The sequence below is a fragment of the Saccoglossus kowalevskii genome, chromosome 5 (genome assembly GCF_978046115.1).
Source record: "Saccoglossus kowalevskii chromosome 5, keSacKowa6.1, whole genome shotgun sequence".
Classification (NCBI taxonomy): domain Eukaryota; kingdom Metazoa; phylum Hemichordata; class Enteropneusta; family Harrimaniidae; genus Saccoglossus; species Saccoglossus kowalevskii.
In genome coordinates, this window is record NC_140645.1 from 23,100,529 (window position 1) to 23,112,491 (window position 11,963).

The 11,963-nt window shown below is 33.2% G+C and overlaps 1 protein-coding gene across 1 annotated transcript; it reads left to right on the forward strand.

Moving 5' to 3' along the window:
* The first annotated feature begins 5,424 nt into the window (after positions 1 to 5,424).
* LOC102804191 (uncharacterized) lies at positions 5,425 to 11,623 on the forward strand. Its single transcript, XM_085499632.1, has 4 exons — positions 5,425 to 5,474; positions 10,066 to 10,394; positions 10,744 to 10,833; positions 11,224 to 11,623. The coding sequence occupies exons 2-4, from the start codon at positions 10,071 to 10,073 to the stop codon at positions 11,398 to 11,400; spliced, it is 591 nt and encodes a 196-aa protein (XP_085355758.1). The 5' UTR covers positions 5,425 to 5,474; positions 10,066 to 10,070; the 3' UTR covers positions 11,401 to 11,623.
* Positions 11,624 to 11,963: the final 340 nt, after the last annotated feature.

The following is an 11,963-nucleotide window of genomic DNA, read 5'->3' on the forward strand; positions in this document are numbered from 1 at the left end:
ATGGTTCATGGAGAATATAACTACTCTGTTTTTATCCAAAATCCGTGTGTGAATCGTTTTATTTAGATAACATCATGAAATGGTTGAACCGAGGCGGTACCAGGATCCCCCTGAGAAGAAAGTGCGTGCTGTGTGTCCGCTACATCACAGTGCGACACAGTAGAAAGTGTCATCGTTTATCGCCCCTAAATTACTAGGCCGGGTAACGTTCTTTTTGTAGTGGAGCCCCGAATAAATTCAATTACAATATAATACATGGTAAATAATAATTGGCAATTGCTGTCCTAAGAAGGCAGTGGTTTTTTTTTCGGTAGCAGAAAAGAGTGATCAAAATCAACATTTGTATATACTACCAAAGTAGAGCTGTTGTTCGAAACGTTTCACTATGTTGAATACTTTGATGTACTAATTAGCGTCGATGGTTTTTATCCGATTTTCATACCGTAAACTGCATTGTTGAATTCGCAGAAGTAAAAAGAGGTGTTATATTATACTAGTGTATGTTTGACGAGCAAGTATTTCGTTGTAGTGTCAGATTCACAGAAATTTCAATTATACAAATATGAAACATATGTTCCAAATCCCTTGTAATGAATGATGTAATTATGACATATATTTGTCATATTGATTTGTGGCGTTGCTGTAGGAACAGTATGCAATTTCCATGTGAATACAAATGAAACGGTTTACAATCTTCATATGGATGTAGGTTGTAGTATTCTCGTGTGTATTACAATTCGATGAGACATAGTCATTTGAATTCAAAAATATAAATAATCAGGTTTAACATTGGGTTTCCTAATTCTCCCCTACCTTCTGAATACAATTGGTTTCTCATCAGCGGGTGTGTTTTGTGGTGTGGAATCAATATGTTGTTGCGTACCTGTTGTGTGTGGTGATTGTGGAATGTCTGCGCAGACGCAAGATTAGCTTTACAATCGGCCTTTTCTCGCAGAATTCTTTCTATTTCAAGATCTTCATCAAATTCATATAAATTAATATCACTATTATCACAACTATGATAAATTTTAAAATGCGATTTATTACGTGTTATATTTGTACCTTTGTAAAATTCTGATGGTATTCCGTCGTTTTCTGTCGTTTTAAGCATTGAATTAAGAACATAAACAGGTTTGTTTAATGTTAGTTTTGATTCACATGATTTTCTTTCATTTTCAGACATTTTGTGTATTTGATCGTTATCGTTATTAGAATAAAATCTTTTCAATTCATTCAAAATTTCTTTTTGTTTTGTTTGAAAATAATTATCCCTTCCAATAATTCTACTTATGTGAGTTTTTTCCATGCCGTTTAACCAGCCCTAAAAAATACTTGTTAATTTGTTCACCCTTCTCATGTCAATTAACTCTCGACCTCACAGTAGCTCCTTCCTTTATATAATCATATTCCTTCTCAATTTCCTGTTATGCTTTTTGTAATTCAAGTAGATTTTCATGTCTGGGGTTCATAGCAATTGCACCCTCTAAAATAATTTCCTGCTCATGTTTTTCAATCTTCTTTTTTCTCATGTTGGATTTTAATTTAGGAAAGGCAATGGAAAATTTCTTTATGTCATACTTGAATAATCCCACTTTAATCCCTGATCATCAAAAGCAGCATCCAGAGCTTCCCATATATCACATTTATCAGTAATTTCACTAATATAATCATCGTCTTGTAAAAGGCTGGTGTTAAGCTTCCAGTATGATGGGCCAAATACAAGATCTATTGGATTAAATTCCAACATAATCGCAGAATGGAGGAAACTGAAGGAATTATTTTGGTTACACTGATATTTTGTTGTAAGGAGTCACTAATGAGATAATAGTCTAGACGACTTTGTACAATTGTTGGGTTTCCCCTTCGCCAAGTGTACTGTAATTTTTGTGGATTTCTCACTCTCCAAGTGTCAAATACATTGTGTTGTTCAATCAATTCCATCATGGTTGCTTTAGCATTTTTCCACCTTGGACCTTCAGATCCTGACCGATCATTTGTGTTATTAGGTGTGATATTAAATCGCCCCTCCCATGATGATTTCAGTGTCTGGGTTTATTGCTAGTTCTGAGATAGTTGACAAAATTTCTATGTGAGGCTTTCTTCATTTTGTGCATAGACATTAATTCTAAGATATAGTTTCTTTCGTCTATTATGTTACCGAGTATTATATACCACTATAACTTTTAACTGAAGAGTTGATAATGTAATTACAGATTCGCAATAAAGTCATAACACCTCTACTATTTGATATGCCATGGGAGAAGAAAAATTCACGCCATATCTGGCTTGCCCAAATGTTTCATTTTCTGTGATTCTATGTGTTTCCTGAATGAAAACTATATTTTCATTTTTGTTTTTGACCCAACAATTTTTTTTCTTGAACCTTGAGACCCCTGGTATTAATGGATAGAAACTTAAGTTTTGTTATGTTTCATAGTTATAATTCTAGCATAGAGTTGCTTTGTTAATATACCTAATAATAAAGTTGCAATTTTTTGAACAATTTTAAATATAACACAAACACCAACACCAACACAAAGGAATGGAGGAAGGACTTTGTGTGAAGTTATGGGAGAAAATATTAGGTCTTCTAGATATTTCTGTTGGGAAAGGAGGGTCTAATTGTCTCAGATAACCCCTTTCTCTGACGTTTGGTGGTTGTGGCAGGAAAGGACGAGGCCAAACGCGTAAAACCTCTTCAATTTTACGATTTGTTATCTAATTACATTTCATGACAACAGTAATCATAAACAAAATTTGCATTTTGTCACATAGTATAAAAGCTCAATTTCCCAATAACTGTCAAGCCATGGTAACATTACAGCAACCGTGTTCTTGAATTAAGCTATTTTTTTTAAATACAATTTTTAACATGCATGTGTATTAATATGAAATTGAATATATACTGAACTAAATGTTGTTAACTAATTGTAGATCCATCTTCAGAGAGGCACATAATGATCAAAGTAGAAATAAAAAAAGTCGTATATAGTCCAAGAACGATCTTCGAAAATGAAACCCAAAAATAACTGAACTGTATAGTACACAACATAGTAATGTCAGTAAGAAAATATATATAAACCTTATGGTAAACACATAAAGTTATGTCAGGTGTTTTGAAATGAACACATACCTACCATTCATCTCTGGTTGCAATAGATGGACGCAATTATTTGCTAGTGGATTAAGTGTATTGATCTTGCCTACTATTTAAATTTAAATTGACGCAGCACAAGTTGTTGGTACAATTACAAACGAAATGAATGGGTAATTGTCGAGCTATTTCAACAATTTTCTTAATCAAATAAAAAAACGAGATGGGGATAATTTGCAGTATACTCCTGACGACCTCATGATACTCACATTACTCTCTCATTTAAATAAGAGAGGTAGGTTCTTTAGATAATTTTCTAACAAGACTGATTTATTGGCATGTTGTGTGTTTTTGTCATTCAGATTTAAGGCAATTTCTAACTGATGGTTCTTCCAAATAGTATATAATATATTGATAATGTTTTAAATAACAATGTGATCAACATAATTGCCATCAGCGAAATATGCACGCAATCAAGTAAAACATTCCATATTTATCTTTATGTTTGAGAAGATGACCCAATTATGACTAAAACATTTTTGGCAGCTTACAAATTAATAGAAAATACAAAATGTTTAGGTGATCAATGATAGTAGACAGCTCAATAAAAACGCTACAAGCTAGACTGATTTTGGTTAATGGGGATATTTCATTTTCAGGATAATTATGTTTGCCAACTTCCTCACAAAATTGTTATTTTTTTCAATCCTGCCTGTTATGAAGTGAATCTTCAAAATAGTTCAAAATATTGTGTTCAAAATGAATAACATTTTGTTATAATATTGAATGCCTGACACTGACACCCCTGTGACGAAAATGGTTTGGTTGTTATGAGCGCAATTGGAAATAGGAACACATCATTAATATGCTGGTAATAGGTGGCAGTACCACTATGTTATCAAAATAAAAACAATGTTTCAGCATTTCAATTTTACATATACATATAATAATTAGTTGTTTTCTGTTAAATAAACTTCTCCCTTGTTGTTTTACCTCGACTGTTTATGAACACTGATTTTTAGAGAACAAATCTATATAGCCGACTCGTATTGTTAGTGTGACACAAGGATTAAAAGATAACAAAATGCTAAAAATATTTAAGTGATGACGCAGAGTAGTCATTTTGCAGATGCACGGGAAACGCTGTGAAATATACTTTAACTGGGCAGGCAAGTTGTGACTGTCTTCATTACAACAATACAGGTTAGGCTTGTTTTCAGTTGCATTTGTAAACTTCGGGTTCTCATTAACATGAATATAAAGGTGACTCTACAATTTAAACCAGGAGTTGTTAATCTTGTACTCAAATGACCTACCGACCAATCAGCAAGTTTCTGTTTTTCTCTAAAATCCTGAAAAAGCTCATTGCTCTTCAACTCAATACGTATTAGACAGCAAATTTGATTTTAGAATCATATCCATGACACACACTGTCTGACGATACATTTGCTGAAGTCATCACTAGTTTATTGAGTGGAACGACTACGCGAGGACCTTACAGGACATTACTCTGGGTCAACATGCATAATATATTGACGGCATTTAAAACAAATCTTTGTAATCAACATAGCAGTTACTAGCGCAATTCAAAATAACAACTACGTAATTGACAGCTTACTAATTAATAAGGTTATACTGATTTTCGTCAATAGGGACATTCCATTCCCAGAAGAGGTATGTTTTGCTCACTATTTCACTAGAATGTTTGTTTTTATAACTTTGCCTATTATTTAATCTTGGTTTGAATTATTTCGCCTTAAGTAAGTCCTCCAAATAGTTCAGAATATTGTGCTCAAAATGAATTAGATTTTTTAAAAATTGTCCAAGTCATGCCTACTCCACCCCTGTGACGAAAATGGTTTGGTTGGTATCAGTGCAATTGAAAATAGGAACAAATTGTTAATATGCCGGTATTAAATAGTTGTACCTCTATAACGTCATCAAAATATAATAAATTGTTTTTAAGCATTTTAATTTTATATATACATATATACATATATTAATTATTTGTTTTCGGTTGAACAAACTTCTACCTTGTTGTTTTACCTCGACTTTTTATGATAACTCATCAGACAGATAAAAAAATCAATATAGACGTCTGGTCTCCCACGAACCAGACACAAGGATTAAAGAATTAAAATATAACAAACATGCTAACAATATTTGGGTGACGACACATAGTAGTTATATTGTAGACACATAGGTAGCACTGTTAATATACACCAATTAGACTTGCAAGTTTTGACTGTCGTCACTGCAACAATACAGGTTAGACTTGTTTTACATATTCTAAAGCTTTGTTAAGTATGTATGTGGTTTCACTATTGGTTGCCATGTTTTTGTATTCATCTGCTAGACAAAGCTGTCAGTATCGGACTGAGTGAGTTGAATTATTTGCACATATTATGAATTATACTTTGTGTCAAGAGTGGAACTCGTGACTGTACACATCTTACATGCTGTTTCTTCAGCTCTAAATTACAAACAAGTAATTTGTGCTATTTTGTGGTTTGTAGTTACAGTATTGGCAGTCAATGGTTTGCATGTCTGGTATGGTCGAAAAGATCACCTGAATGTTTACATAGATGTGTATTTAAGTTATATTTTAAGTGTATCATTCTCTAAATCCTAATTTAAAGTAAGTAAAACAATAGTGTTTTACACCATGACACCTCTACTGAGAGATAATTTGATACCACAAAATGGAAATCAAAATATTAATATGTTTCACAGTTTACTCGATGAAAATTTATTTAGGCTTTCACGCCTATACTTACATATTACAGTGTAAATACCTTTATCGATATGCGTGTTAATCTATTCCATGAAATTCTTTATAAGAGTAGTATCCTTATCAACTAAATTTCTTTGTGGCCAGTATCGTTCATGGTTATGCGTACACGTATGTTAGATGGGTTGCTGAAGTCATAACATGTTTATTGAGGGGAACGACAACGAGGGCCTTATATGACATTACTCTGCCTCAAAATATATAATATATTGATGGCATTTTAAACAAATCTTTGTAATCAACATAGCAGTCAATTCAAAATAACAACTACGTAATTGACAGCATACTAATTAATAAAATTACACAGATTTTCGTTAATAGGGACATTCCATTCCCAGGAGAAGTATGTTTTGCTCACTATTTCACTAGAATGTTTGTTTTTATAACTTTGTCTATTATTTAATCTTGGTTTGAATTATTTTGCCTTAAGTGAGTCCTCAAAATAGTTCAGACTGTTGTGCTCAAAATGAATAAGATTTTTTAAAATTTTTCCAAGTCATACCTACTCCAACCCCTGTGACAAAAATGGTTTGGTTAGTATCAGTGCAATTGAAAATAGGAACAAATTGTTAATATGCCGGTATTAAATGGCTGTATCTCTATAACGTCATCAAAATATAATAAATTATTCTTCCAGAAGCCATCATCTATAAGACGCGGCTATATGAAATGACTACGTGCAATTTTTTATTCAGAGGTCATCATATATTATACGTCGTTTAACAGCTGTTTAATAGCTGTTTCAATGCAATTTCATTTACCAACTTGTCTGTCATTCAAGACTTTCACCATAATTCAATGAAACAATGTGAAGTCTGCAGTAAAATATACAACCCAAATCTGTCTAGTTATCTTAACAAATATTCACATTTCAAGAATAACACCAACGTTCACTCTAGTAATAAATTATGCACAGCTGAGAAAATGTCGAAACAGTAAACAAGGATTTTGTTTTCAAATTGTCAAAAGTAAACAATAAAAGTATGTCAACACTTCTATCTGTTGGTACAAGCACAACTACATGAAAAAAGTTGCAGTAAACTCTGGTACTCAAAGAATACTATTCTGAACGATATGTTTTACGGTATTCGAGAAGTAAAACACTCTGTTCCTTAAATATATCGCGAAGGCGAAGTACTTTACGAAGAAGATTTCCACACCCGTGCACTCAATCGTGAAATAACTACCTAGACATGTTTATAGGCAGTTAATACTGAACTTGTATTAAATTCACGCTGATCTACTGGCCACGCCACCGCTAAAGCGTTGCAATGGCAAACTTCTGGCTTTCATTATCATGAACTTGAATGTTACTCTACAATATGAAGAAGAACAAAATAGAGCAGTTGTTAATATTTTTAATACCAGGCTGGCTTCTCTGAGTAAACTAACAGTTTAATGAAATACCGACCAATCAACAATTTTCTGTTTTTCTCTAAAAACCTGAAAATGCTCGTTACTAATCAACTCAATACTTATTTGACAGCACATTTATTCTTAGAATCATATAACTTACACACAGCGGCTGGCGATATATTCGTGTGATTGCTTGCTGAAGTCATTACATGGACGCCTATGGAGCAGCTTGACTATACCAGGACCTTAAAGAATTTATTATGGTTCAAAATGAATAGTATATTGATAGTATTTTAAAACAAAGCTTTGTAATCAACAGAGCTGTCATAAGCGAAATTCAAAATAACAAATACGTATTTGACAGCTTACAAATTATTAGAAAATAAGTGATAAATTATAGTAGTCACATATAAACCAGTGGTGGGCCACAGAAAATAATAAGGGTTAGACTCATTTTCGTTAATAGGAATATTGCATTCTAAAGGGAAGTACGTTTTGCTCACTTTCTCACTAGAAAAATATGAATTAGTTTATAAAACAATTGTATGTACAGAGTAGTATTAGTCTGAGTAGTTAACAAAGAATCTAGAGACGCTGGTCATCCTCGGGGTTGTAAGCGTATGATCATCTTCGAAAGCACAGATTCATTTATTCGGCCCTCGCCTCATCTGGGATGGCCATGGATGGTCGACTTCAGCGCAAACGTGCGAATGGGGCGGTTCCGTGAACATTGGAAGGTCAACCACAGTGCACTATGGGTAAACGTATTATACGTCAAATATACACTGGCCAGTTGAATGCATTACAGAAATACATATGTTGTTTACAAATCATTTTAAAACACAGACGTCGTTTCGAACACATGTTCTTTTAAACACACCATTGTAAAACACACACATCGTTTTTAAAAACAAAAATAATTGTTTAAACAGACGACATTGTAAAATACACATTATTAAAATACACGTAATTTTTAAACAGACATCATTTTTGTACCATTAAAATGTTAATATCTGACTTTGTTTAGGGCTTTTATGTTTCCAGTTTACCTTTGCTGTACTGTTTATCCCACCACGCTGGTTGGGATTGGTTCCGGACGAGTTTACGTAATACTCGGTGCAGCGATCAAATATTTCACCCAATACATGTATGGCCTAGTCGTGATTGTTCAGTGCGATATATTCAGACGATTGTGCAAGCTTGTGTTGGGTGAATTCGTAATTCATTATTAATTCAAGGGTCGAAGTTTTCCCGTTGAAACGACACCTAGATTTCCAGCTTTTGTTTGAGATGGGTTAGAGTAAGTGAATTTAAATTTAAGACAAATTGCATTATGATCAGATGCATTCAAAGTAATAGTGGACTGGTTATCAACAAAAAACTGTGACGATAAAATACCATAGTCAACTAACGCCGTTAGACACTGACCGGACTGTTGGCGGGTTACAAAAAAGTTCAAAGTTTAGACTGATTTTCGTTAATATTATATTCCAGGGGAATATATATTTCTGACTAGAATGTTTGTTTTTATGAATTTGCCTGTTATTTAATCTTGGTTTGAATTATTTTGTCTCAAGTAAGTCGTCCAAATAGTTCATAATATTGTGTTCGAATGATTAGGATTTAAAAAAAATGAAGAAATGCGTACTGACAGTGCAATTGAAAATAGCAACAAATAATTAATATGCTGGTAATAAGAGGCAGTACCACTATAACGTCATCAAAATATAATTAATTGTGATTCACCATTTTAAATTTACATATTGTTTTTTGGTTAAACAAACTTCTACCTTGTTGTTTTGCCTTGTTTTCATAAACACTGATTTGAGAACAAGTAATTATAGCTGAATCATTTTGCTAGACAGAGAGACACAGCAATTAAGATTGGGAGATAAAAAATGCTAAAAAAGTATTTCGGTGATGACGCATAATAGTTATATTGCGGACACATAGGTAGAACTATGAAATAGACATTAACTGTTATAATTCTACTGAAGCAATAAACGTACAGTGTTTCACCAGGGTAAATCATAATATATCGCCCACCAAAAAAACTCACAATTTCAAATATTCTAGCCAGTGTTTAGTGTTGATAATTTTAACCTGCTGCTTGATTTGAAACAGTGGGGTCATGACCCAACTCATATTTGATATAATGATCACAAACTAAATACAATTATGTTTGACAAATACAACAGGTGAAGCCAAGGGGCTCATAGATCTTCCAATTACTAAGGTCACCTTCCAGCTTTTATAGCATTGCCCCAACGTTCCAGCTTCTATTGATTTTATGAGATACGCCCTCACACACCCACAGCAAATTCCTTCATTCTCGACACACAAGACAATGATGGCGTATGCCATACCTTTGATGGTTCGACCAACCAGCATAACAGGGAAATAAAATTCGTTAACAGTTCGCATCATACTGAGTATAGCCATCGAAACTATGTGCGCGTGCAGTAACCGAAGATACAGTAACGGAGTTATTAGCTGTTATAGTAAAGAAATATATATGTTTGTTTTCCTGTTAATAAAACAACTTACGAAAGATTTTGTCAGAGCAGATCACAAGCTAGTGTCTAACAGTGAGTGACATTTGATAACAGACATTTGCTAGCTGGTTGGCAAAAACGTAATCAAATGACGTCACAGTACGGCAGCCTATAAACTGAAAGTTGAATTGGTGGAAACACACAGTGTAATCGACTTCTGACACAATAGTAGAATAAATAACCACCAACACATAAATAGAGTTTGAAGACGAAAAAAAAAATCAACTGATCCAAATGTTAAATCAGTTGATTTATTCATTTATTTCCAGGAACTATGTCTGTAACACTATTATTTTGTGGTGTGATCATGATGGCAGTTACATCAATGGCTCAAGATCACCCTGGGAATCCTGCTAATGGCACTTGCGTGGATTGTAATGATGTCATGTATGACAATGGAGTATGGCATAATGTATGCACTGAGGATTTCACCTGCCCACTTGAAATAGCAGATATAGAAAATAGAATTATTGGGAAAGACGTTACGTTTAATGCAACATATTATTTCGGGAATGCCGCATTTGTACCTGGTACACGTCACTATGAGTATAACGCAATACTCGCATCACAAATCGACTCCATTAAAAAGAATGATATAGTATGTTAATTTGTATTCTTCTGTCAATTTTGGTTAGCACACTATCAGTGATATAATTTTGCTAATTCAAGTCAAACATTATTGATGATTTGACACAACTAATAAGTAGTATGTTTAGTGAAATATTACTGTTAATGATCATATTTTAATATCGCAGTATGTGCGTGTGTGTGCTGTAGAAACTTAGTGATTTCCGATGGGCCGGTTTCGAATAAATTCAATAAAAAGGAGAGAAATTCATACTACACATTGAACAAATGTTTTTAATATTGTGGCTGAACAAGGTTATTATCATTATGTTCTATGTTAACTAAAAAACATTGTATATATCTACATACATTGTTTACAGGGGACAGACGCTGTGTCAACAGACAATTGTCAACGATGTGAGGTCAATGGAATAGAAGACACATTGGTCCAATGCGTTTGTACAATAGTGGTGAGTATCTTGCGATGATTATTTATATGTCAACATACACTACAAAAAGCAAAAATGCATCAACACAATCGTAGTAGAAATCTGTTAAGCTAGCGCTGGAGTTGGATGTTATGATGGTTTCATTATTGTACAATTTATTTATTTTATTAGTTTAAATATATAATAACATATTTCACACTATATAAACTAAAACCACCCATTACTGTTAGTATTGAAACTACTATGATGGAATGTTTGAATTTGAAATAATAATACTACCGGAAATAATGCCAAAAGTCATTTACAATATGACTGATTTATGTGGTCGTATAGTCGTATATATTTGTTATTGCGTTTCAAAATATTCTCCTCTGATTCCTTAAATCAATGTAATTTTTCGTTCACATATAGGATTGCCCATCAGCCATCGCCGAGGAAATCGAGTTAAAATCGTCACTTCCTGAAAATACATCATCACGTGATAGAATGTGTTTGATTCGCAAAGATGATATGTATACCATCTATACGTGCCAATACTACTCGGATGATCCTGATATGACTGAGCATGTGATTCAAGCTAGTACATAGAATGATGAGAATTAAATATCTTTATGCCAGTTATGAATAGTTAAATATTTTCAATTGCGTAGTATGTGACAACTTTTTTACTGTCGATCACGTGTGTAATTTGTATTCATGATATATGACATGTACGCAACTCTAAATAAAATGAACCGATGAAGTTTGAAATAGAGGTTTTCGTATATATCGTAAATAAATGCTGGACATAATGTTGTTCAACCCGATATAATACAGTTCTTCCATATTTATGTCTTGTGCGTCGTACACTTTAGCATACTGCACATGTAAGCTGAAATAGAACATAGGTTAAGACTTATTGGGAATAGTGTTGTAATATATGTATCAGGCGAGTGGAATTAAAACACCGATTCTCTAATATTGAATTGCGCTAATATGTAGTCATAGTCATACATCAGAAAACTAAATTCACTCTGGCAGTATATAAATGTTATTTATTGTCCTAGATTAAATTTACTAATACTACTAATTTACTAATCTTTCTAATAGCATGCACGGGAAATAATAACCTTCATGTATCGGGGTACAGGTAACGGATATATTTCTCGTCA

What these genes read in the sequence shown, in the direction of transcription:
- LOC102804191 (XM_085499632.1), top strand. Translation starts at nt 10,071, where the DNA reads ATGTCTGTAACACTATTATTTTGTGGTGTGATCATGATGGCAGTTACA. An exon ending in CCATTAAAAAGAATGATATA is followed by an intron (nt 10,395 to 10,743) that starts GTATGTTAATTT and finishes CATTGTTTACAG; the next exon opens with GGGACAGACGCTGTGTCAAC. An exon ending in AATGCGTTTGTACAATAGTG is followed by an intron (nt 10,834 to 11,223) that starts GTGAGTATCTTG and finishes GTTCACATATAG; the next exon opens with GATTGCCCATCAGCCATCGC.